At 48.5% G+C, this 27618-nt stretch overlaps 1 protein-coding gene across 18 annotated transcripts in view; it reads right to left on the reverse strand.

Moving 5' to 3' along the window:
• The window catches only part of Kcnq2 (potassium voltage-gated channel subfamily Q member 2), an 88153-nt gene that overhangs the window by 41855 nt on the left and 18680 nt on the right, over nucleotides 1-27618 (reverse strand). For 9 of the 18 annotated variants that reach the window (XM_045156755.1, XM_045156746.1, XM_045156752.1 and 6 more), the window contains exons 2-11: nucleotides 19829-19919; nucleotides 18779-18905; nucleotides 18368-18543; nucleotides 17214-17339; nucleotides 14731-14841; nucleotides 14026-14121; nucleotides 11079-11173; nucleotides 9863-9892; nucleotides 6806-6874; nucleotides 4760-4789 (exon numbers count right to left, since the gene is read on the reverse strand). In XM_045156755.1, the coding sequence (XP_045012690.1) occupies nucleotides 4760-4789; nucleotides 6806-6874; nucleotides 9863-9892; nucleotides 11079-11173; nucleotides 14026-14121; nucleotides 14731-14841; nucleotides 17214-17339; nucleotides 18368-18543; nucleotides 18779-18905; nucleotides 19829-19919 (951 nt within the window). The remainder of the gene's footprint in view (nucleotides 1-4759; nucleotides 4790-6805; nucleotides 6875-9862; nucleotides 9893-11078; nucleotides 11174-14025; nucleotides 14122-14730; nucleotides 14842-17213; nucleotides 17340-18367; nucleotides 18544-18778; nucleotides 18906-19828; nucleotides 19920-27618) is intronic. The other 9 variants (XM_045156750.1, XM_045156753.1, XM_045156744.1 and 6 more) reach the window with 6 other exon arrangements.

The following is a 27618-nucleotide window of genomic DNA, read 5'->3' on the forward strand; positions in this document are numbered from 1 at the left end:
GGTCAGGCTCACAGACCCCCAGCTGCAGAGTGTGCGTCTGAGTGGGAACAGTGAGAATGGGGTGCACGAAAGTCTTCCGCAGCCTGGAAAAGAACACAGTTCCCTATTTTTGGAGAAAAATAAGACCTGTGTTTTTCCTCCAAAAATACTTTTTCCTTCCAAAGCCAGAGTGTGGAGTCATGTCTTTAAAAGATGTATTATTTATTTTGCTATATCCATGCCAACAAAAAAATAATACATGAACCAAGATGCTGCGGAAGGCCGGGTGTAGGGGGGGCATGACCTGGGGTATGGCCACCGTGAAGCATGCACGATTTAGGGGGAAATGTGGTTTAGCTTTAGAAACCAACTAGTGAGGTCCTGGCATGCTAACTTGTGGCCCAGTTGGATGTTAGCTTTGCTTTATCCAGAAGGCAGTAGTTGCCCCCAGTTGGAGATTAGATCTGGAAAAGGGACTTAGAGACACCTAGGATTAAAAGGTCTTTGCGCAGTTCATTTGAGATTATAGTCTACCTTACCACCACGGCCTTAGCCAATGGCTCAACCCAGCAAATGCTGACCTTTCTCAAGAATCCCCCAAGCTCCTGAGATTCATTTATGCATTAGAGCATGCACATTTTTTAAGAAAAAAAAATGAAAGCAATGAGAAATTAAAAAAACAAAAACCCTTTTTTTCCCTCCTGGCCTATCCTTCCCACGGTGCAGCTGATCCTACTGCAGCACATCTCAAACTTTGCATTTGAGGAACTCAATGTATACGACAGCCTCGTATCAGAAATAAACAGATTCTGGGAAGAAAGTACTCAGCCTTCCGTCTTCTTTCACACAGTTTATTTAAACTTTGATGTGCCTGCTGTGTGTCATTAGCACATAAGTCTCTTCACTGAGGTACAAAGGACACACTTAACTAAACTGGGCAAACCAGGGTGGTACTGACAGAAAGCACTCTCTATTGCCCAGGCAGGCCAGGGCCCTGAGCCTTTCCACAGGACCCTGATCAAGCATTGGGCTTCTGACCAAGCTTTCTAGGTAAACAAGCAGCTTCAGGCTCCCCAGTCACTGTGAAGATATGGGGCTGAGGCTGACTCACGTGCTGACTCACTGTGGGACGGCACCCTGGGCCCTCTCTCAGTGACCTGGCCTAGGAGAAAACACAGCCTAGTAGGTAAGTGAGCACCTGACTCCTTAGCCCCTCGTCCCCAAACCCAGTGAAGGCTACTGCCGCTTATGGGTCCATGGAGAGTTCTCTCCCACCTTAGAACTATAAGACATAGAAAGTCCTGTTCCCAGCACATTTGAAAGATTCCATTTACTCCCCAGCTCCATGACTTCCTGAGAAGCAAGTCCCTAAAGTCCAGATCTACACTGGGTCCATACCTGACAACTACTATTGGGTATGGCAGACACTGGCCACAGCTGGCACTGAACTCAGGGATGAATCTCAACTCTGTCCATTCATAATTATTATTTTTTATATTTGTGAGTATGTGTGTGCATTTTAATGTTCAAATACAGACACATGTGTGGCACAGAGCACATGTGGAGGTCAGAGGATAACTGCATATTTTCACCTTTCACTTTGTTTGAGGCAGGGTCTCTTTGTTTACCACTGTTATGCTAGGATAGCTGGTCTGTGAGCTTCCAGGATTCTCCTATCTCCACCCCATCTCTACTTAGGAGAGCTTGGATTACAGTCACTGACTTCTGTATTTGGCTTTTACATGGGTTATGGGGATCTGTATTCTGCTTGCCATGCCGGTACAGCAAACAGTTTTACCCACTGAGCCATTTTCCCAGTCCAACTGTGTCCATTTTAATGGATGTTAAGCATGGCTAATGACTTATTTATGGAAAAGCACAACCTAAGAGCCTGACAAGTGCTAGGTAAGAAGGGGAATGCTGGCCACAGCCCTCTTTACTTGGTGAGTGCAGAGATGAGCAATTCAGGCTGGCATGACGCTGTACTAGCTTGAGGCTGGCCCTGGGTTTTCTTCCTGCCCCCATAAGATAAGCAGAGCTTTACCCCATCTAAGAATGGCCAGCACACTTAAACCCCAAGCAGGAGCCAGAAGGCCAGCTCATGGGGGTCTCCTGCCTATTAGGAGGTAGAGATACCATAGGCACTGGCCAAGACCAGGCAAGGCAGATGGGTACCAAGACACGCAGACACTTCCCCCTGTGAAAAGAGGAACCCACACGAACAAGAAGGGCAAAGCCAGGATTAAGGGCCCCTCCAGGCATGGGAGTAGGAGGCAGTGAGAAAGGGCACAGGACCACAACGGACAGGTCACAGCAATTGCAGTTACAAGAGACACACTGGTGCAGCACAGGCCTGAGCTCTTGCCTGCCCTGGCTCCCCTGACCCAGACACCCATGACAACTCCAAGCCAGTTCCATTAGTCTCACCAGGAGTAGAGGACTCCAACCATTAAGGGCTTCCCCCTGTTCACCTGTGTCCTGTGCCCATATCGAAAAAGTTTCTCAGTAGCTGAGGTGGGTTCACATCACCCACCTGCCCAACCAAAAATACCAACTGGTCCTGTCAGGCAGGGCACAGGGCTACATGTCCAGGGCCAGGCAGAGGTGCAGCCACTGTCTCCCACTGGACTGGCTGAGCTCAGAAACAGCGGGGCCCTAGGGAATCAGACCCCACTTGGCATTTCATAGAATAGGCCCCTTGCCAGGTATACCAGAGGCAGGCCTACAAGCAGCACAATGCTTTGCACACTTCCTATATGCCGGGTGCTAAAGGAGAGGGTGACTGCCTCTGACAAAGGCCAGAGAGACCACCCCACCCTCCATTACCTTGCCAGCAGGTATGCATCCCAAAAACGGGGTCTTCATCAGTAGAAACTGCTCCTCACTCCCTCAGCACCCAGTTCTCCAGGCACCTCAGACCACCAAAAAGCTCAGAATCCATGCAAAGGTGTGTGCCCTTCCTGTAGACAGCCAATGTGCTGTCTAACTGAGCACCTACAGGTCAGAGCATCCTGGGAGGAGGGCCAGGTTGGCGGGCACTGGCCCTGGGGAAAAGGTGTGGGGTCACAGGCAGGCAGGGGCCACTGACACGTGGGGCAAACAGAGGAGTGGCAGGGTGGAGAGCAGGGGAGCCACTGAACATACCGGAGAGCCAGGGGGCTCCCTTGGGTCCTCACCTTGAGTCCTGCTTTCAGGGTCAGCACCTCATCCCAAAAGACAGAGCAGACGAGAAAGGGGCCCGAGAAGGGCAGTGACAGTGATTAAAAGCACTTGGGGACAGCAAGATTTTCCAGATTGGGGGCAGAAGAGGGAGAGAGAGAAAGAAAGAGGCTGAGACGAGAATCGCGCAGGGAGCGCCAAAGCTACAGCAACAAGCGCAAGAAACTGCGGGAGGCCAGCGGTCTCCTGAGTGACCTGCTCCCAATCAGAGTGCAGGGTGTCAGGTGGGCAGGGTATCATGGAGTTGGGCACAGAAGCCTCCAGACCCATCACCGCTGGAACCAGCTCCATCCACCTGGGGCACAGGTGAGGACTGGGTCAAATCACAGCATTGGCATCTAGGACCGAGGGGGCTGGGGCTCCCACATCCCTCCAACTCTAAGCCCCAGAGCCACTGGAAGCAGCAGTGCCAAGAGAAGACTGAGCCAAAGCCGCCCTGACGGTGACAGTGAGGAGCACAGAAGGGCAGTCCCTGGGTCTGGGTGGGTCTGACTCTCTTAAGCCTGCTTGTTAATGACAAGGCTAGGTCACATATCAGTCATGACTATGGTGAGCTGCCAAACTCCAGACAGCTTTCTTAGTGCCAAGAGTTTTCAGCCACTGGTTGCTGAATTAGAGCAAAAGCTTTGCTAGTCTTTGCAATTCAAGGCACCAACTATTAAATTCTCCTTTCAGAGCGGAGTAATGTGTCCTCCATTGGACAGAGGACAGGGCTAGCCTGATTCCACCCTCCTCCATGCCCAAGCAGTTCCTGAATGTTTTGGGTCTTCCTGCTGTTTAGGAGGACACGAGAGGGCAGAAAGGTGTCCTTCTCAGACCTGAGATCTGTGAGCAGGATCCACACTGCACTGTGGACAGGTCATGGGGGAGGAGAGCACACCTAACCCAGAGGGTACAGGGATCCAACTGGAATGCACAATGAGCTCAAAGTCTATGAGATGGTCTTGATTTGTTTCGAGGTGCTGGAAAGCTGGTTCTCACCTAGCACAGAAGCAGAGCTGGCCTGTGAGCCTAATCTAACCTGCCTGAGCAAAGGGGGCCAGGGAGAGGAACAAGGTCTGACTCTCCACCAAAAGGATGTGAGAGGGGAGAGGCATCCCACTCTTCCCACTAGGACCCTGACTCCTGCTCACCTCAGGGACTGTCAGGAAAGCAAAGTCCTCCACTAGCATCTAGCCCTAGGTTCTCCTCCATGTCTGACCCAAGGTTGCTGGTGGGGCCCCTGCTTAGGGTTTCCACTTAAGGCTATAAATTCATGTCTTATACTTGCCAGGTGCTTTAACAGGAATCTTGGCCTCAGGGTACCCTGTGGGAGCTGAACCATGGGCAGGGTTGGGCAGGGCTAACCCCAAGAAGTCCCACCCATGTACTGTATTGAGTCCAAAGCCCTGGGAAGAGGCTGTGATTGAGCAGTGATCCTGGGCAGAGCAGGATACGCAGTCATACACTTGCACATAGAAGCATACACAGGGCCTGCCCTGTGAAACGTGGTGCACACAGAGGAAGCAAGGCAAGATGAGCTCAGCACAGGCAAGGGCAGCTGGAGGCAGGAGGGACTGACCTTGGTGATGGCTCCGGCTGTGGCTCCTTCCTTCAAACAGAGAGACAGACCGTTAGCAGCCACCCCTCTAGCAGTCCCTGGGACCTCTCTTTGTGCCTACCTAGAATCCCTCTGACCTCCCCTGATCCTTGGTCTCAGCCCTGACATCCATCCTACTCCCACAGATTGGGCTACAGGTGAAGGGGCTCAGTGAAGAGACCCAGCTGCCTTGATCACAGGACCCAAAAGCAGGGCCCAGAAGGGACCAGTTTGTTGTCACACGTATGTCCCAGAGAGATTTTATTTTATTTTATTTTTAGGAGAGAGAGAGAGAATTGCCGTGCCAGGGCCTCAGCCACTGCAATTGAACTCCAGATGCCTGTGCCACCTAGTGGGCATGTGCCACCTTGCCTCACCTTTGTGCATCTGGCTTACGTGGGATCTGGAGAGTCAAACATGGGTCCTTAGGCTTTGCAGGCAAGCACCTTAACTATTGCATCTCTCCAGCCCCAGAGAGATTTTTTTTTTTTTTTGAGGTAGGGTCTCACTCTGGTCCAGGCTAACCTGGAATTCACTATGTAGTCTCAGGGTGGCCTTGAACTTACGGCGATCCTCCTACCTCTGCCTCTGAAAGCTGGGATTAAAGGCATGCGTCACCACACCCGGCTCAGAGAGATGTTTTACTCAGTATTTATAGACATACATTTCAACAGGATCATGAGCTAGTGGAGGCCATGGTTGTTGGAGGTATGTCTTTGAAGAGTATTTCCTCTCTCTCTCTCTCTCACCCTCTTCTGGCTATCATGAGGTGAGCAGCTTTCCTCCACCATACCCTTCTACCTTGCCATAGAACCAGCTGATCTAGACTGAGCCTCTGAAACTATGAGACAAAACAGACGTTTCTTCCCTTAAGTTATTCATGTCATAGATGTCACAGTAGCAGATAAACTAATGGTATTTCTAACCACATTCTACTCAGGACAATACAAACAACCTCTATCATGGTCCTCATTTCCTTCACAGCCATCATCAGAAGCACCTTTAATATCCATAATCCTACTAACCATCTCTTGGAGGCAATATGGGCATATTCTAACATGCACCTCAAACCTTTTCCAGCCCCTTACTAATTACCCTGTTTCAAACTCACTGCCATACTTCTAAGTGTTCATTAAAATATCACCCTATTTCAGGATCAAAAGCTGAATTGTTTGCTAGAATTTTCATAACAGAGTGTCATAATCAGGTGGTTGAAGCCACAGAAAGTCAATACTCTCACAGTCTTGAAGAGAAATCCGGGAAGTCAAGGTGTCACAGGACTGCGCTGCTTTGATGAGCTCCAAGGGAGGATTCCCCCTTTGCCTTTCCTGCATCTTGTGACTCCTAGTGTCCTCGACTTGTGGCCACACCACTCCAGTCTCTGCCTGTATCTTCTCTCAGCTTCTCCTCTGAATGTCTCCGAACTTCCCTCACCACATACTGACACTGTGTTTGGATACAGGGCCCATCCAGAAAAGCCAGGTGAAAAATGGATGCCAAAGGTCACATTCACAGGTTCCAGAGCTCACACATATCTCGGGGTGGGAGGGCAGGGGCTACCATCAGGCTATTGCTCAGGCTCAAAAGAGATAGAAAACTGCATGTGGACAACCAGGTCCCTCATTTCTGTAGTGAGCAAGCCTTTATATGTGCCTGTCTCTGTGCTCAAATACTGCAAGCCACAAATTTTGATACTTAAAGGGCCAGCAGGTACCACTGGACATGTCAGTGCCTGACACTGATGGGATGTAGAGCTGGGACACTCCTTCCCATGTAGTGCTCAAGCACGAGCCATGAACGGAGCCAGCTGGCCTCACATCAAGTCTTATTCTTTGCCCCAGCCCTTCATGCCCACCCATAGAGGAATAAGGGTCTCAATCTGGTAAACAGGAGCTGACCAAGACCAACAGCCAAGCACACCCTGGGGCTTCTTGCTGCTGACTGAAGAAGTGCTGGAGTCCCTCAGGAGGCCCAGGCTACCCACTACACCCCAAAGCTACAGCCTCAGCATGGAGATCTGGTGCTAACCTGAAGGTGAGTCCAGATTTGCTCTTGAGGTTCCTCAGCAGCTCCAGCTGGTTGAGAGGCGGGATGAGTCTGTGGTGAGAGAAGGAGAGGCAAGTGAGCCTCCACAGGTGCCAAGGTCCAGCCCTGCTTACCCACATCCACTTCTCTTATGGGTGAAGACAGAAGATGATGCCAGGGTATGGTTGTGGCTCACTTAGGATCCTGGGTTCAGTGTGAATGCCTCTCCCAAACCTTGGAGTCATCTTTATTTTCTGCTTTTCGGGGCCAGGCTCTGGAAAGAGGGTGGGGATCACCATGGACAGTAGACTGTAAGAGCTCCACCCTTCAACATGGAGTAGGTCCAGAGAACAGAGCCCAGATGGGGCACCCACTCTCCTGTTCTCCCTTCCCTCCACTCCCCAGCCCCTGAACATCCTAAAGGGCTAGAAGCCTGTAAACACAGATAGTTAGACCCCCTAAACCATTCCCTGAGCTTCTTTCCTGACCAATACTGGGACAGTGAAGGTCTTTTCCGGGCAAAAAGGAGCTCATTTCTGGGTAGGATTATTGGCCTGGACAACTGGAAGACAAGCCCTGGCTTCATCGGGCCCAGATGCCCTGAGGACCGTCAGCAGATGGCCTGTCCCCCATTCTCTTGACCTGCCCCAACAGACCTATGCCTGGCAACCATCTGACCACTCTGACATTTGGTCAGTCCACAGTCATAGCACAGCAGCCTCCCCAGGGAAGGTGTGCTTGGATACAGGAGGTAAGCCCCACCCCATATCTGGGTGAAATGTCTCCTTACCCCATTCCACTCTCCAGCTTATATCCTGGCAAATGTCTTCTCTATACACAGCCTGCCTCATTTCAGGGAAAGTGTCTGAACAGAAGTACCTCAGTTGCTGTGAATCCAGTGCCTGCCACTCCTGCTCTGACTCACTACCCCCCAACACACACACACACAAAACCACCACCACCATTTACTCTAGGACAGCCTCACTCTACAGAGCCACCCATGTGCCACTGGACACCAGGACCTCCAGAACCTAAGTCCCTCACACATGCTTGTCTCTGTCACTCTTGACATCCTAGTTGCAGAACACCACTTGGGTCTTTGTGTTCAGCGGTCTTTCAATAGTTAACTACCTCCCAAGCCCTCCCAACCCAACCTTTATGGCAGCTATGGCTACTTCCTACTGAAGATGCCCCTTCTTATGTCTCTTGATCCCTCTATCTAACTCACCTAGCTTCTTTCAACACCTCCATGATCTCCCAACTAATCTTCCAAATATGCCCAGCAACCTCGTTGTTCTCCCACTCAAATACTTAATGGTTCCACATTGCCTCCAAAACAAAAGGACACTGAACTCCACTGGTCAGGCTAGCCAACTCCTCCACTCAGAAAGACCCATCCTGCACCTGAGCCACTGTTGCCTCCCTGCCCCAACCTGCTACAGCCTCTGGGTGGTCCCCCTTCCCCAGTAGGCTGTACAGACTCTGACAGGTCACTGCACTTGGCCTCTTCCGGGTCCAGAGCCACAGCCTCACAATTGGACCTAGAAAGGTTCTGAAAATGTTGGTAGGAGGAGGCAGGCCTGTGAGCTCATCCCTTCCCATCCTTTGATGTTTCTCAACCTCCCCCAGGCCATCCACTGTCCAGGCAGAACATGAAGCAGGAGCTCAGCAGTCAGGTTAGTCAGCTAGTGCCACAGGGGCCTTCCCCATCTCTCCTACACCAAGCTTTGGGGCATGGAGTGAATGAAGACCCTGGCACAGCCCTCCCTCCTTAGACACCCCCCCCCACGCGCAGGCTTAGGTTAGAAACACATGACACCAGCCCACTGAGCCAGAGAGGATGCATGCCTGGACACACAGAGAAGCCACTGGGCTCAGACACACAGGTTGGGGCCATGCGCACAGCTGGTCAACTCTGGACAGTCAGAGAATGATGGGAGTGGAGGCAAGGGTGATCCTAACAGATAGCATAGGTTAATCTGGGAGTGAAACTGACCTCAAGGGACAACTCCAGCCATGCAAATGAGGGGGGGGCTCTGTGGGCATGGGACATCTTATTTCTAGAACAGTGCTGGCTAGAGAAAATGGACCAAAGGTACAAGGAGCCTATCAGGACACAGATCCTCCACCTGCCAGGAAGTTGGGAACCCCAGGTGAGGCTAGACAATGGAACAGTGCTCCCATGGTCCCCTGTGCTTCTAGAGTCTTGGCAAGAGATGCTCAAGGGCCTGACCCCAAGGTTACCCAGCATAGCAGCCCCACTGTCCTAGGAATTGAGTGTGTAACTATCTAGCCCAATCCCCAGATGGGCAGCAGACAGATCGCTGCTCCAGGGAAAAGAACTTGAGCCCACTGCTAGGCCAAACCAGAAGCTGTCTGCTCTGCAGTGTTTGCTGGGGGGTGTGCCTCTAATTCAACACAGGGAGGAGACCCTCACCCTCTATGTGGAGTAAAACTTCCTGAGCAGCTCAGAAGCCCCTATCTGGACAAAGACCCCAAAGCACAAAGGAGAGCTGGTACCCAACAGATGGTTCTGCTCCCAAGGCCTGCAAGTTCCCTCTAATGTAGAAAGGCTTTGGGGAGGGCTTGAGCCCAGGGAGGGAGACCCTGGGACAGCATTCTGAGCAATATTCTAGTCGGAAATGTGAGTTTGGCACCTGACACGTATCCCCAAACACATGTTGAGTTCACAACTTATTGATTCATAAGTCGGCCTATGGGATGGTATGGAGACAAGGAGGGGAGACCACAGCTGTAAAACAATGCAGGAAGCAGGTCAAGAAACACGACTCACTGAGGACAAGGGATCCAGCAACAAGAGAGCAGCAGCTGAGGAGGCAGGAGGCAGGGGAGGGAAGATGAGCTCACTCTGGGAGGAAAAATAGGTTGGCAAAGGTGTCCAGGCAGGGAGGGGCCAAAGGGAAACCAGATCTGACAATGGCAGCATGAGGACCACGGGGAAGGTGCTCTGGGTTGGGCTGTGGGCTTCCAAGGGCTTGCCTGGCACCAGACTCAGACAGACAAGAGCCACACACAGCTTCTATCCCATGCATGTCCTACCTGGAGGCCCCATAGGTTTGAGTTTGCGAGCTTTCAAGGGTTTCACACACACACACAAAGGGGAAAAAACCAAAATTTAAAAGAAAAGATAAGAAAAAGAAAATGGAAAAATAGTCAAGGAAAGTAGGGGAAACAACAGAATAAAGAAAATTAGCCCATGGCTCAATTCTGTCCTGATGCCCGGCAAGGAGCATGGTGCTCAGGGAAGGCCAAGCAAGGGCTCAGTGCTCCAGAGGGGCTGAGGGTGAGGTTGCGGGACCTCCTTATCCCCAGGTGACAGCTTGCCAATGCTAGTGCAAGAGGAATGACCTCTGATCTGTCACTCATGATGAAAGCCTCAAGACGACCCCTCAGCCGAGGAGTGCCAGACTGAGCTCTGTGCCCACTCCACCTGGGGACAGCTCAGATGTACCAAAGCAGGTGGACTAAAATTCCCTGGGAAGACCTGGATCAGCCTCACCCCCTCAATGTATAATGGCGGGACAGTATGGTGTCTACTCTGAGGAGCTCTGCACTACAGCATGGGGCTGTGGTCTCTGTGCTCAGCCCTCACGACCTCGCCTCAGACCTTTATCCAGGGAAGATGCCAGCTCACAACTCCTAAGCCAGCACTGCCACTTGCCCTGAGTAGTTGCCCTACAGTCTAGCTGGAAATGCCTCCCAGTGGCTTCCAAAGAGGCATTTCCTGGTCTTCTCCTTTCCTACCAAGGCACCTGGAATGTCCTGTGCTCCATCCTCCTATGGACCCCGGAATCCTCAGATAATGTAAGTTACCCATGTCTAGATCCTCAGCTCAGTCCGGGATACCTCCTCCCCCACAGAGACCCCAGTCCTCCCTGGAGAACAGTGTTCTCATCATCCTTCTGCTTCGAGCTGAGGCTGCTAGCGGACTCTGGCATTAGATCCCTCCAGTGCTCAGGTCAGCAGTCACCTTATGGGACAGCCTGGGGTGGGGAGGGAGGCTCATAATACAACACACCTATATTGAAGAGCAGAAAGCAAGGGGTAGGGGAATGAGGTAAGAAAAACCACACACTGTAAAGCAAAGAGCAAAATCAATACTTTGAAACAAACCACACAGAATCTTCTTTGGAAAAACAGATACATTTGAAATGAAAAACAAAGCAAAAATCAAACAAAAATAGGGTTTATGACAAATGGAAATTCAAAAGCAAGGCCACTGTGCAGGGTGGGGAGGCTGGACTTGATGCAGTACCTGTACATGGGGACGGTGACGGTGCGTTCATAATACTGCCACGTGGAGTGCAGGTCAGTCCGTGAGAGGTTGGTGGCATAGAATCTCCAGGCAGACTGTGGAGAGAGACAGGCAAGGTTGGTGCAGCAGGACCAGACGCCCCCCCCAACCCCTCCAGTGATCTCATATGTACCTTTCAATCAGGAAGGCTCAGCTCAATCATCAGAAATGTGCCCCCACCTGTCCTTACCCTACAGACTTGGTTTATTCTGGTGAAAGGGATGGGCATGATGCCCACAGAAGCTGCTGGGGTATGAAGGAGACAGAGCCAGTGCAGCTCACAGCAAGTACCTTTATATCTTACTTGATACTGATTATTTGGTCAACACAATGATGTTGCTGTCCTCCCCAGTCCAAACAAGACTTTATCTCAGGCTCTTGGCAACCTAGGAAGGCCAGCAATGCTAGGACATACCTCTTTTTTCCAGGCCTAGGCCCAGTCTTTAGCCTGCCATGTAGATTGGTTTCACTGGCCAGTACTTCCTTTGGACCTCTACCCTTTTGTGTGTGAAAAAATGCATGCAATGACCTCACAGTGCCTGACACTACCTACACAAGACCATCATAATAGGAGGAAAAGATCATGACATCAAAATCAAAGAGAGACTGATTGAGATGGGGAAGGGATATGATGGAGAGTAGAGTTTAAAAGTGGAAATTGGGGGGAGAGAGGGCATTACCATGGGATATTATTTATAATCATGGAAGTTGTTAACAAAAAAAAAAATACATGCAACATAGAATCCACAATTGCATCCACTTTAAAGTGCACACTCAGCATTATGTAACCACTGCCATTAGCTAAGCTTCTCGGAATTCTCCTATTTCCAACTCCCTAGCATCCAGCTTTATATGGGTCTTGGGAATCCAAAGCCAGGTGCTTTCCTTTGCCCAGGTTATCCACTGAACCATCTCCCCAGGCCCTGGAGATCAATTTTTGTTAAAAAAAATTTTTAATGAGATTAAATCTTCCAATCTATGAACATGGGATATTTTTCTGTTTATTTAGATCTCCCTAAAGTTCTTTCAATAACATTTTATTTGTTTTAGACTTGAGGTTTAGGCTAACTCAGGCATGCTCACTTCCACAGCATGCAGATGATCTTCTCAGATTCTTAGAGGGCACAGGGGGTCCTACTATCTTCTGTAAGGCTCAAGGTCTTTTCCTCGCTGGTAGCCAGAATCATATCCAAGTTGTAGACTTCTCAAAAAGCAGTCCTTGGACAGGAGAAATGGCTTAGCAGTTAAGGTGTTTGTCTGTGAAGCCTAGGGACTCAGGTTTGATTCTCCAGGTCCCATGTAAGCCAGATGCACAAGGTGACGCATGCTTCTGGAGTCTGCAGTGGCTAGAGGCCCTGGCACACTCGTTCTCTCGCTCTTTCTTTCAATCTCTCTATCTCTAATAAATAAATAAATAAATAAATAAATAAATAAATAAATGAATGAATGAATGAAAAGCAACCGGTGTGGTAGCACACACCTTTAATCGCAGCACTTAAGAGGCAGAGGAAGGAAGATCACAGCGAGTTCAAGGCTACCCTGAGAATACAGAGTGAATTCCAGATCAGCCTGGGCTAGAGTGAGACCCTACCTTGAGAAAAAGAGGAGAAAAAATAGTAAAAATAAAAAAGCAGTCCTGCTGGGTGTGGTGGTGCACGCCTTTAATCCCAGCACTTGAGAGGTAAAGGTAGGAGGATCGCCATGAGTTCAAGGCTGCCAGAGACTACATAGTGAATTCCAGGTCAGCCTGAGCTAGAGTGAGACCCTACCTTGAAAAACAGGGGGAAAAAAAGCAACCCTTCCTGGCCCTGTAGCTGGGGTCATGGCTATCCAAAGTTTTGGCCCCCAGATGCACAGAAAAATGAGCTTCCCTTAGAGGAAAGTCCCTTTGACTAGGTGCTCTGTAACAACATTCTGTGGCCACACATCAGATATGAGTCAGAGACCACCTGAAGCACTGGAAACAATCTTAGGTCCACCATGGGGATAGGCTGGGAGGCTGTTCTATGCTGACAAGGGGGCTCTCCTGGGTGAAACAGAGCAGAGGGTGTGTTGATGCCTATAGTGTCTCTTTTGATCTCTGGAAGACTTGTTGGCTGCTGATGAGTGGCCTTTGAGTTGAGAAGAGGGACAAGTAGGGAGCACTTCGCTGTATGTGCTCCCCACACGATTTAAACCTTTTGGCTTTGTGGACGTTCAGTCACTGTTTTCAATTGGACATTTCTATTCTTCTTTTTTCTCTTTTGCATTTACAAAACAATAAAAGTGAAGTTTTGTGGTGAAAGATAAACAATACGTATATAAAAGGAGGCTGGCCTCAAGTCAAGATCATAGGGAACCTTCTAAAAATAAAGGCAGAGGCAAAGCCATGTCCAACTGGCATGATACCCCTACTAACTCCAGGGTACAGCAGGAGTCTCAGCTATTCTGCTTGTAGATTCAGGTAGCCAATGCACCCCAACTGTCTCTGAATGGGGGGTTAGCCAGCTGAACTCAGGGAGGGAAGGCACAGTGTCCTCAGTCGGGCTTGGAGGGGCAGACACAACTCAGATGCCACTTTCTACCACAGTGATAATCTCTGAGCTGCAGGTCCTCCCACTGCAGAATGGGTGTGATGAGGGACCTTACTACCAAGGGTGCTGAAGGGTGACCTGGATTGTGCCTGGGACACCCTGGCCTGGACCAGATACCTGCTAAGGAAAGGAGCACCCAGTGTCATTGCTGTACTGTGCCCTCAGGTGTCTGCACTGTTTTCATGCTATTTACACATCCCCCCCACACACACCCAGCATAGCCCCACCCACAGGTAGGGAGAAGCCTCATGATAGTTCAAGTCCCCAGCAAAGTCCCCTCTGGGCAAGGTGGGGCCAAAGAGGGATTGGTCTCTAGCGAGGACCAAGGGGATCACCTGGATCAGGCCCGCCGCAGGGTTCCGCCGCTTCTCAAAGTGCTTCTGCCGGTGCTGCTCTTGGACTTTCAGGGCAAAGCCAGACCCCAAAATGCCCTGCAAGTCACTGAGGTCAGACCACATCCTGGGATCCATGCCCCTCCCCCAGCCTTACTGGTATACTCAGGCTTCATGGATGCCACCTCCCATCTCAGTGCCTTGTCACCTGGACACCAAGCTAGTCCTCTGGACAGCAGAAGGCATGGCAGTGCCCACTGAACCCAAACAGGAGCTCTCTTCCCCTGCTCTGCTCATGCAAGCCCTACATCAGCTACCTTCTGCCAGCCCCCATTCTACATGGGATGGAGCCTTGTCTCCTGAGACCCTTACAGGAAGCCCATTACTAAGCAGCATTGTTCTTGATCATGAGGACCCCACTGTCCAATGCCATGCAGATAGGAGGACCACAGTGGCACAGAGAGCCAGGTCAAAAGCCACAGTCTATGGACCCTAAGAATACAGCTTAGGGATACTGGGGAAACTGTCTGCATCTAACCCAGTGCAGCTCTGATTGGGCATGGGGCATTCCTAGAATCTATGGAGAGCACAGACATCTGCTCCCATCCAATATCCCCAGGTGCCCAAATAGCCTGTGGCTGTGTTTCACATGGAACCTACAAGATTCTGTCACCCTCCCCACAAGACAGGAAGGGGCAGGAGGCTCACCGCAGGAAGAGCAAAGAATGAGACACCGATGAGGGTGAAGGTCGCTGCCAACAGCCTCCCGTTCCAGGTCTGAGGGTATTTGTCCCCATAGCCAATGGTAGTCAGAGTGATCTAAGGGATAATGGGCTCTGGTCACTTAGCTAGGCCCATAATCCCAAGCTAAATGCCCCTGCTCAGCCCCAGGAGGCTCATCCAAGAAGCTTTCCTGCACCTCTGGGGGCAGTTGGATGTAAGTAGCCACTTGGGCCTGGGCTGGATAGACATGGAGGTCAACCCTCCCACACACCTCCCATGCTGGAATCAGTGCGGACTACCCTTCATTCTGCAATGCCATGAAAACCCATAATCTCTCCTCTGCCAAGCAGCACCCTCAGAGCACCAGCAGCTTCTATTTTGTTCAGAATGCACAGGCTGAGCCTTTTTGTACCTGTGACAGACTGCAGAGCTGGACCACCTAGTCCTTAGTGAAAGGGGCCCAAATTCCCTGTGGGAGGGACAGCCACTGCTCTGAGCTCATCCATCATCCCTCCATTTGTCTAAGGCCACCTCCCCCAAGGACTATTCTGGAGCAGCCAAGATGACCTCCCATGGCCAGACTTCATCACTCCATATCACACGATGGTCCAGCTCAGCAACATATCCTGCATGTGGACCTACACATGCAGGACTGTGGAAAAGGCATAGGGACTGGTCGCAGGTAACAAGGCATGCTTGGGAGAGTCATTTCCACCACTAGTCCTCCCCTAGCCAAGGTTCTGCCGCATATCTATATCCCTTGTTCCGGGTATTATCATAAACTTACATACATGAAAAAATGCCTTATGCTATTCTCCCCCAAACTCAACTAAGTAACAGTAAAAGGTGATAAAAAGGCAGAAGAATGGGAGGACAGGCAGAAAAATAACAGTGAGATGCAGATCAGGACAGAAGGTCTTGAAAGAAATGATACGCAAGACTCCAGAAGGACTCTGAGTTCTGTGCTGCTGCACACAGTGAAGGCAACCCTGGAACACAGCACAGTCAGAGACACCTGAGAAAGGGTGGCCAGGCCCCTCGCCAGCCATGAACCATGAGACCAGAGGGAACACTTTAGACAGACTCAAAATTCACCCCTGAAAGTTTCTAAGCAGCTGTTGGACCTGCTGTCCAGTGAGGCTCAAGGGGGAGGCTGGAAGTGTGGATGAGAATAGGAGGCCCCAGAATGCTAGGACCTGGAGAGCAAAAGAAAGGAGCCAAGTAAAACCTCACTCAACCATAAAGGGGAAGACCAGGGTCAGAAGTCTGAATTAGGAAATGTAGCCTAGGCCTATTATGTGGCCAAGGAGGTTGCCCCCAAAGTAAGCCACAGAACTGGCCACAGAAATAACTGGAGGAGACCCACAGGTCTGTGTTTTAGGAACCAGAAGACACTTTTTAAAACACATGCAAAGACACTGTGCATGATGGCATATGCCTTTTTAAGCCCAGCACTGTGAGTTCGAGACCACCCTGAGACTACATAGTGAATTCCAGGTCAGCCTGTGGTAGAGCGAGACCCTATCTCAAAAAAAAAAAAAAAAAAGAAGAAAGAAAAAAAAAAGAATAACTTTGAAACAGCACACATAAAATTTTTAGTTCAACTCTGAAAGATGAGAAGACCATGTCCCACCAAAGGCCTGGTCACAGCTCAATATTCTTGGGTGGAATCGCTCTGCAGAGCCTGAACATACACAGACAATCCACGGGATCAAATATTTCTGCCCCAGCCCTGCCATCCCCTGCACTGCTTGCCTCTGCCTGGCCTCTGGAAAGTCTCACTCCTGACAGTGCTACTTCTCCTGGGAGGGGGAATGAAAGAAACAAGATTCCAGACCTGTGGCCATTGATGAAAATCACAACTAGAGCTGGGGAGGCTGCTCAGTGGTGAAAGGTACTTGCTTACAAAGCCTATCAGTCAGTGTTCAACTCCCCAGTACCAGGACCCACATAAAGCCAGATGCACAGCATGGTGCATGTGTCTGGAGTTTGCGTGCAGCAGCAGGAGGCCCTGGTGTGCCCATACTCTTCCTCTCCCCCATCTCAATAAAGAAGCGAAAATTGCCTTGTATATTCATCCCAAAAGAAGCTGTCCAACTCTGCATGCATAGAACCAGTCCACATAATTGCCACAGGGTCTCCCAGGGAACAATTGACTCTGCCCTCTGCATCTATCTGCATGAGGTATCCAGAGCAGGGATTGAGAGGCAGACAATGGGGATGAAGGAGATCAGTCTCTCCCCAGTGTACAGGCCAGCACACTGACCACCAGCAGCCTCGGTTGTCACCTCCACAGCCAGCCAGCAGGCGTCCTCCAAGAGACATGCTCACCCAACTCAACTAAGGAAGAACAGGCTTTCCTTCCAGGCCCCAAGGACATCCTCAAGACAGCTGGAGGAAGGGGAGGGTATCAAGAAGGAAGGCAAATGTCTTCGGGAAAGGGGAAATTAGCAATGACCAGGACTTACCAGGCCCCACCAGAGCGCGTCTGCGTAGGTGTCAAAATGGTCATTCTCTCCCTTCTCCGCCAAGTACACCAGAAAAGAGGCCAAGATGAGGCAAAGGAAGCCTATGTACCAGGCAGTCACCAGCTCCTACAAGGCAGCACAGGTCACATCATCATTCCACTAGAACAGTCTGGCCCATGTCCAGCCTGGGAACCTCGCCCTGAATGGTACTTCTCTAGAACTTGAGCAAAAGTGGGCTCTCTTCCTGATGAGGGCAGAGGTTCAGCAGGAGTGGACTGTAGAAGGGCTCACCCTGCAGAATATGGGGGCACTACTGGCAATGTGGTGTTGACCAAAGCAGCCTTTCACTTGACCATCTCAGAACTCAGAGCTGGCAGCCTCATGAGCATCCTTCCCAGGTCTGGGAAGCATGAATCCTACAGTTGGCAGCTGCAGGTCTAGAAGATCCCAGAACTGTTAGGATCTTGTGGAGACATACCCAAAAGGGACTACAGACCCCAACAGGCTGTATACTCAGCTCCCCAATTCCCAGAGTATGCAGGAAGGAAGAGTGCTGAGGTCTTGGGAAGTTTGGTATACCTATGGGCTTTCTTCGTGCCCTAAAGCCATCATGACCCACAAAAAGTGGTTCAGGCAGTAGGAAAATGGGACACAGAGCATTTGGATCAATAAGCCCATGTGTGCAAGGATGCCTCATAGCACAGCCTGACAGAACCAGATCTTAAGAACTGGGGAGCCTGAGCCCCTCTCATTGTGGAATATGTGAACACAGCTATCCCATGAGTCCCATGGCCAGCAGTCACCACAAGCCACAGCTTAAACAACCTCTAGGCAAGTGGCTCAGGCAAAGTATTGATCCAAGCCCTCAGAACCAGCAAGGGAAACACCTAGCCACAGAGCCAGTAGATTCCAGAGAGGACCACTCAGACAGCCCAAAGCAACTTTCTGGGATAGATGTCAAAGATGGTGAGTCATGGAGTAGGGGAAGGGCAAGAAATCCAAAGAAGAGTGGGGAGGCTCATTCATATCTTGCCAGGCCCTCAGCTGAATTGGCTTTCTGGTTTTTTGTGTCAGCTACCCAAGACCTTCAGAGAACACAGGGGTGTTGAGGTCTGGGTGAACAGCAGCCCTCAGGCTAGATCACAGATGCTCACCTTGCTGTGGGCATAGACCACTGAGCCCAGGAGCTTCCAGGTGCCACCCCTTCGGTCCATGCGTATCATTCTCAGGATTTGCAAGAAACGCAGGCTCCGGAGCGCAGATGTGGCGAAGACATTGCCCTGGGAGCCAGCAGCCAGCACAGCAATGGAAGCGATTAGCACCATTATGTCTGTAGGAGACAGATGCAGCTTGTGGGATCTCATCTCCTCAGGGTCTTGAAGCGGTCAATGTCTTATAGGGCCCCTGGGAAGAGTGGGTTCCATCGTCTAGACACCTAGACCCCATTAGCCATGGGCTCCAACTCCAACTCAGTGGTGAGAAGAAGCTTCCAGAAGGAGCTGGTCCTGCCCTCTCACCCAGCCTGCTGTGGCAACTCCCATCCTGAACGTCCCACTGGGCCTCACCAATCACACAGAATGGCTTCCTTGCAAACTTGAGCCGGCCCCTCCAGCCTCGGTACCGGCAACAGCAGCCTGCAGCCCAGATCCGCACAAAGTATTCCACACCAAACACCACGATGGTCACAATTTCCTGGGGGAAGGGGACACAGCTGACATACCACTAAGCCTGGAGAGGGTTGCTTAGATGCCACATGGGCAGTTTCAGTCCAGAGACAGATGGAGACCCTAAAGGGGAGCTATAGGCTTAGCTGGAGCCCTGTAAGGCCCCAAGTCATACTTGCCAGGCAGCAGGGGTTGGGCCCATTCTGGACTCAGGGTCTTGGATACCCTAGGGACTGATAGCTATTAGTCACAACCTGAAGGCCACTGTGGGAACCTGCCTACAAGCTGGGAGGGTGTTCTGCCCTGCCTGACCTAGGCGATTCTTGCCCTATCTGAGCTGAGAAATTGCCCTCTCAGAGCTCGAAGGTGGTCTCAGGTATTGGTGTGTGGAACATAGCAAAGCTGAGCTGAAGAAGAGCTCCTCTTCATAGCAAAAAGGGGAGCAGCTTCCTCTCAGAACTCAGACAGCCCCAGGGTAATGGGGCAGGATGTGTGATGGGGCATTCTGGTGGGATCAGTCTCCTTGAAAGGCCAGCCCTGTTACCAATGACAACACAAAAATTATAGTCCCGTTGCCATGGTGCCCACCCCGCCCCATCACATGATTGCTGTGAGTGAGCATCATGGCCCCGTATCCCTGCACCTACATATGCTGGGGAACATCTCACACTGCCAGTGGGGGCAACTGGGTCCTCAGACTCCAAAGAAAACCAGCAGGGTGGAAAGGAGGAGGTAGGGGATGTCAGATGCTATAACATCACTTGTGGAAGGACGAAAAGGTTGGCAGGGGTTGAGAGCAAGCCACCCAGTAGACCAAACTCATTTGAGAAATCAAGATTGCAAACAGACATCTGCAAACTGAAGTGTTGAGGTCTTACTACAAAGGCTGGCCAGGGCTCATTAAGGAACTCTAGGTGCCTTTCTCTGCTCCCCTCTAAGTATCTGGCTTACCAAAATGTAGAGGGCCCCCTCTGAGCTCTTCTCATACTCCTTGATGGTAGAAAACACAGACAGCACAAGGCAGGAGAAAACCAGAAGGAACCTGCAGCAAGAGGGAGACATGAGGTCCTACAGGTTCTAAGTCCTACCCACCCAACCCCCCGAAACCACCATCATCAGAGGCAATTCAGGGAATAGCAGAAGAGACACAGTCCACAATCCACTTCCCACCTCCCAGGACCCCAGGACTCCACTGACACTAAATGCTGATAAGATTCCACCACATACTTTTATCAGGTTTTTTTTTTTTTTTTTTTTTTTTTGCTGTTTAGTTTTGTTTTGTTTGGGGGGGTTCGAGGTAGGGTCTCACTCTAGCCCAGGCTGACCTAGAATTCACTATGTAGCCTCAGGCTGGCCTCAAACTCACAGTGATCCTTCTACCTCTACCTCGCAAATGCTGGGATTAAAGGTGTGCCACTATGCCCTGCTCTGCCCCACACTTTGTTCCTAACCCTTTTCTATCTGGTTTTAGTCCTGATGGCCTAAGTATTACAAAGGTAAGAAAATGAGCCAACTCCACACTGCCTGCCCCACCAAAGGCATTCAGTAAAAGTTCACTCTTTCATCTGTCATGCAATGGCTTTCTTCCTAGGAAGCAGGAAACTTCTCTTCCAACTAAATCTGGCACTCAACAGGAACCTCTCAGATTATCTTCTTTCTGGTCTTGTATTGGCTGCCAGGTAGCCCAAAGTTTCTGTGCTTCTCCTTCCTTATTACTGGAGCTCCTCCTCACCAGTCCATGCTTTATTAGCTGATTCTTCCTGGTCCACCGAATTCTCACATAGGATCTATGCCTCTTTAATAGCCACATGACCTCCTTTGACATGCTGCCATCAGCTCCCTTGCGCCACCCCAGAGGACTACAGAGGGGAAGTATCACCCTAAGGACCCCACTAAACAAACCCAGCCTGTAGACTATGACAAGGGCACCCTAAGTGGTTATCGTAGTTTGAATAAATGTCCCCCAATAGATTCAGGAGCTTTATTCAAGCTTGTTACCTGGTGTCACTGTGGATGGATCCTAGGGTCTGGCCCTAAGATGTGGGAACAGATCTGGAATTCCAGTCTAAAGGTATGCAGAGTGTTTGAATTGTGTCTGGCGTCCCTGAAGTATGCTTGCTTGTGGTGTTGGTGGTATTGCTTTCTGAATATACCTGTGAAAGGGGGCTAGTTTCTGCCATTATGGAACGTCCCCTGGATCTGTAAGCCTCATAAACTATGTTCCTCCTATAAACTGTGCCTAGATTTAAGGTTCATCCCAGCAATATGAAGCTGTCTACAACAGAACTAGTATCAAGAGTGGAGTGTTACAGAAATCAGTAGCCTTCATATATGCTAACAACAAACACACAGAGGATGAAATCAGAGAATCACTCCCGTTCACAATTGCATCAAAAAAAATAAAGTACTTGGAATAAACCTAACCAAGGAAGTAAAGAATCTCTACAATGAGAACTTTAAAACACTCAAGCGAGAAATTGCAGAAGACACTAGAAAGTGGAGAAACATCCCTTGTTCCTGGATTGGAAGAATCAATATTGTAAAAATGGCAATCTTACCTAAAGCAATCTACACATTTAATGCAATCCCTATCAAAATTCCAAAGGCTTTCTTCATGGAAATAGAAAAAACAATCCAAAAATTCATTTGGAATCACAAAAAACCTCGAATATCTAAAATAATACTGAGCAACAAAAATGAGGTTGGTGGTATCACCATACCTGATTTTAACCTATACTACAGAGCCATAGTAACAAAAACAGCATGGTACCAGCACAAAAACAGACATGTAGATCAGTGGAACAGAATAGAGGACCCATATGTAAGCCACCTGATATTCAATAAAAATGCCAAAAATACTCAGTGGAGAAGAGACAGCCTCTTCAGCAAATGGTGTTGGGAAAACTGGATATATATCTGCAGAAGGATGAAAATAGATTCTTCTCTCTCTCCATGCACAAGAATTAAGTCCAAATGGATTAAAGACCTTAACATCAGACCTAAAACTCTGAAACTGCTAGAGGAAAAAGTAGGGGAAACCCTTCAACATATTGGTCTTGGCAAAGACTTTCTGAATACAACCCCAATTGCTCAGGCAATAAAACCACAGATTAATCACTGGGACCTCATGAAATTACAAAGATTTTGCACTGCAAAGGACACAGTGAAAAAAGCAAAGAGGCAACCTACAGAATGGGAAAAAATCTTCGCCAGCTATATATCTGATGGAGGATTAATATCTAAGATATACAAAGAACTCAAAAAGTTAAATAATAAGGAATCAAACAAGCCAATCAAAAAATGGGCTATGGAACTAAATAGAGAGTTCTCAAAGGAAGAAATATGAATGGCATATAAGCATCTAAAAAAATGTTCTACGTCACTAGCCATCAGGGAAATGCAGATTAAAACTACATTGAGATTCCATCTCACTCCTGTCAGATTGGCCACCATCATGAAAGCAAATGATCATAAATGTTGGCGGGGATGTGGAAAAAAAGAAACCCTTCTACACTGCTGGTGGGGATGTAAGCTGGTCCAGCCATTGTGGAAAACAGTGTGGAGGTTCCTAAAACAGCTAAAGATTGATCTACCATATGACCCAGCTATAGCACTCCTAGACATATATATCCAAAGGACTCATCTCACTTCCTTAGAAGTACATGCTCAACCATGTTTATTGCTGCTCAATTTATAATAGCTGGGAAATGGAACCAGCCTAGATGTCCCTCAACTGATGAGTGGATAATGAAGATGTGGCACATTTATACAATGGAGTTCTACTCAGCGGTAAAGAAAAATGAAGTTATGAAATTTGCAGAAAAATGGATGGACCTGGAAAGTATTATACTAAGTGAGGTAACCCAGGCCCAGAAAGCCAAGTGCCACATGTTCTCTCTCATATGTGGATCCTAGCTACAGATGATTGGGCTTCTGCGTGAGAATGAAAATACTTAGTAGCAGAGGCCAGTAAGGTAAAAAGGAGACATAAAGGGTAGAGAAAGGAAGGGAGGAGGATACTTAATAGGTTGATATTGTATATATGTAATTACAATGATTGTAATGGGGAGGTAATATGATGGAGAATGGAATTTCAAATGGGAAAGTGTGGGGGTGGGTAGGGAGGAAATTACCATGGGATATATTTTATAATCATGGAAAATGTTAATAAAAATTTTTAATTTAGAAAAAAAAAAGAGTGGAGTGTTGGCCAGGTGTGGTGGCACACACCTTTAATCCCAGCACACGGAAGGCAGAGGTAGGAGGATAGCTGTGAGTTTGAGGCCACCCAGAAACTACATAGTGAGTTCCAGGTTAGCCTGGGCTACAGTGAGACCCTACCTTGAAAAAAAAAGAGAGAAAGAGAGTGGGGTGTTACTGTGTGATGATTCTGACCATGTGGATTTTGGTCTTTTGGAACTTTCATTTTGGAAGAATGAGCATGGACTTGGTACTTGCAACTGAAGATGCCTTCCAGAGCGGTAAGCCAAGGTTTATGAACTATTCTGGTGAGAGTTTGAAAAAAGAATTTATTGGGAGGCATTGCTTATGAACTTTTAAAGGATAAGGAAAGGCCACAGAGAACTTTGTTGGAACTGAGGTACTGGCTTAATGACTAGCTGCATTTTGCTGCCCATGCCCAGAGAGTTTGATCAATGTTAAATATATGTAATGGATTGATGCACTTGGTTAAAGATATGGAACTGAGAAATTTAAGATTTAAAGTTGGGAAAAATCCAGCAAGTTTAAGGTTACTGGCACTGAGACTGATTGCTAAAGCTGCTATTGTTAAGGAGATATTGCCATGATTAAGGAAGACAGCCAAACTATTTTACACTGATACAATGAAAGGGATGCCTGAGGGAAGATTGAATGGTAAAAATGAAAACCTTTTGAAAAGAGTTGACTGAAAGGAAGGAACCTACTCTTCAAGGTCACACTTTATTTTAACCCTGAATTAAGAATATGGCTATGTCCTGCACACTTGGCATTGATGTCAGAAGTATAAAAAAAATGAGTGGAGTGGGTGATGAAGTGCACATGGTTTCAGGAGCTGCAGCTGAGATACAGCATATAGGCAGGGCACGATGACCCTGACAGGCCAGTGGAGCCTTTGAAAGATGGACCATGGTTTGCATGGAGACCTGAAGATGTTTTGGATAAACCAGGCCTATGCAAGAACTACCATACAGTACTGCTGGCTCAGGATGGAAGTTCTCTCTTGCTATTCAGCCAGCTAGAGGGGTTGAATTAGGAATTCTGGAAACTGTCAGTCACTGATTATAATATCGAACTTGAACTGCAGACATTTGATATTTGCTTGGTGGCTATTGACTTTGCATTTGGTCCAGTCTCTTCTTGTTATACCTTACAACAGTTGGAAATGTTTACACTATACCTTTATATATTGAAAGTATATAACTTGTTGGGCTGGAGGAATGGCTTAGTGGTGAAGGTGCTTGCCTAAGTAGCCTATGGACCCAGGTGTGATTCCTCAGCGCCCACATATGCCAGATGCAAAAGGTGGCACATGTGTCTGGAGTTCGTTTGCAGTGGCTAAAGGCCCTGGCATGCATATTCTCTCTCTCTTTCTCTCTCTTTCTCTCTCTCTCTCTCTCCCTTCCTCCCCCCCCTCAACTAAATAAATAAAATATTTTTCTTAAAGAAAGCATATAACTTGTTTTGATTTTACAGGACTCACACCTAGGAGACAATCTTAAATCTCAGATGAGACTTGGGACTTTGGAACTATCTTAAGTTAGTAAAGACTACAGGGACCTTTGAAATTGGAATGATTACAGTTTACAATGTGAGATGGTTATGAATCTATTGGAGGCCTAGGTGGAATGTAGCAGTTTGAATGGATGTCCCCCCAATAGATTCAGGAGCTTGTAACCTGGTATCACTGTGGGTGGAACCTACGGTCCGGCTTTAAGGTGTGGGGGCAGATCTGGAATTCCAGTCTAAAGGTATGCAGAGCTCTGCCTGGGGTTCCTGGAGTGTGCTTGCTTGTGGTACTGGTGGTATTGCTTTCTGCATGGATCTGTAAAAGGGGGCAGCTTCTGTCATTATGGAACTTCCCCTGCATCTATAAGCATCATAACTTACGTTCCTTCTATAAACAGTACCTGGTTGGAAGGTTCATCCAAGCAATGTGAAGCTGTCTATGACAGTGGCCAAGATACACAGAGGACAGCACAGCAGAAATGTTGTCTACTGAGGCACCACACCACACCCTGGGAGATGTGAGCAGAGCACAGGAAACAGACTGCAGAGCATCATAGTGTGCTCACTTCTTAGGTGACTCATGTGTTTACATTTGTCTATAGACGTCAATCTACCATTCCAGACACACACACCCCTTTGTCATTGAGCCCCTGCTATCAGGGTAGAAGAACCCACACCTGCCATCACCTCTGCATACTGCATAATGTCCTTTACAGTCCAAGGTGCAGACTTCCATGGGCCAAAGCCCGACCACCTAAAGCCAACAAGCATCCTCCCAGAACCTTTGCTTAAACCATCAAGACAAAGGCATCCCTTTCCACTACAGCCAACCTGGGTTCCAGCACAGGAAACACCTATGGGTGAAGTTACATGGAGGAAAGCAATAAAAGACACAGCTTGAGAGCCAGCCTACAGCTGTACCAGAACCCCTGCAGCTCCAGGCCATGAAGCCCATGACTAAAAACACTTTGCAGTTGGTTTCTGCCCCTTGCAAATAAGACCTCTGACTTTTCCAGGCTGTGAAAGGCTAAGGATCAAGGTAGGTCTTGCTCTGAGCATCCCACTCATCCCCATGATGCTATGGTCACTCCTACTCTGGCTGTGTGCCCTCCCCTTTCAGACAAGTCATGGGAAATACAACATAAGTGGCCTTGGATCAAGAGAGGGAAACAAGGGTTGCAGAGATTACTCAGTGGGTAAAGTGCATGTTGTGCAAGTATGAGGACCTGAGTTCAGTTCCCCAGCACCTACATGAAAACTGGGTGTGGCAGTGTGTGTCTGTAATTTCAGTACTGAGGAGGTAGAGACAGGCAGATCCCTGTGACCTGATGGGTAAATTTATAGCCAAATGAATGAACTCTAGGCTCAGTGTCTCAAAAAATTTAGGGGGAGAGCAACTGAAGAAGATACCCAACATCAACTACTTGCCTCCACATGCACGCACACACACATATATACGCCCCCCCAACACACACACATACAAATATGGATACACACATACCACAAACACATGCAAAAATAAAAAAAAAGAAAGAGAAAAGCCAGGCATGGTGGCACATACTTTTAATCCCAGCACTTAGGAGGCTATGGTAAGGAGGATTGCTGTGAGTTCGAGGACATAGTAAATTTCAGGTCAGCCTGGGCTAAAGAGAGATCCTACCTTGAAAAACCAAAGAGAACAGAGTGTTTGGGCAAAAGTATCCTATGGAGGTGAGTAATGTGCCCAGAAGCCATATACTGATACTAGAAAATTTTCAGTGTCAGGGGTGGGGTATATTCCAGCAAATTGTTAATGAGGGATGTCCCTGATACCCTAGGCTACTGCCAAGGCTTTTGGTTGTCAACCAGAACTAAATGGTAAGACCCTATTGCTGAAGACTCCAAATGCTTGGGCTGAGAAATCAAGCTGGAGCTGAGATGAAAACCTTCTCCTTGTTGACTAGCTGTCAGATGCTAGAAATAGCTATGCAGTCTATTGGAGGAAAAAAGTCACCAATAGTCTTAACCAGCAGTGGACCATACAAAATTTATGGCTGGACAGCTAGGCCAAATGTACCAACTGGTACAATGAAGACATGTCTATTATGGGGAAAACAACTGCTCTCTGAATGGACTTGAGGCCTGCTCCACAGGATGGAATTCCTGCCTGGTACTGAAAACCTAAGCCTATGGCTAGGGAGGTCATAAACCCTAGCGGGTAAACTGTTACTGTTGTCTGACTAAATGGATTTATTATGTCCACCAAACTGCCCTCTAAATACTTATGTTTGTCCATATTTTAATGCTACTCTCACTTTTGGTAGAGAAGCTTCTCTTATAAGATGTTAGAGACCACTGAGGTGACTCAAAAGTCACTATATTGAGCCAGGTGTGGTGGCACATGCCTTTAATCCCAGCACTTGGGAGGCAGAGGTAAGAGGATTGCCATGAGTTAGAGGCCACCCTGAGACCACACAGTGAATTCCAGGAGTGAGCTGGAGTGAGACCCTACCTCAAAAAAAAAAAAAAAAAAGTCACCATATTACTGAGAAGAAGTGAAAGTTTAGTGTTCAGCACTGTGACATCTCTATCACCTCCTCCAAGGCTCAGAGACCATTGCAGAAGAGGCAGTGGAAAGAATATAAGCCAAAGAAAGGGAAGGAGTGCTTACAATGCTGTCTTCCAGACACAAAACAGCCTTGATATTCATGGCCTCACAGTGACTGACGCTATCTACACAAGACCTGCATAATAGGAGGGAAAAGCTGATGACATCAAAATACAACAGAATAGAAAAGAGAAAATGAGAACAAATATACATATATATATAAGAGAGACTAGTGGAAATAAGAAGGGATTCAGTGGAGGGGACACTTGGGAGGGAGTAAGGAGGCGCGAGGAGATTATGATCATGGTATATTTTATATATGCATGGAGGTTGTTGATAAAAAGTTTAAAAATAAGATAACAATAATAAAAACAAAGAAAGAGGGTGAAGTAGGTGCTAGAGATGATGAGTGCTTTTGGGAACACAC

Source organism: Jaculus jaculus, chromosome 8, assembly GCF_020740685.1.
Source record: "Jaculus jaculus isolate mJacJac1 chromosome 8, mJacJac1.mat.Y.cur, whole genome shotgun sequence".
Lineage (NCBI taxonomy): Eukaryota > Metazoa > Chordata > Mammalia > Rodentia > Dipodidae > Jaculus > Jaculus jaculus.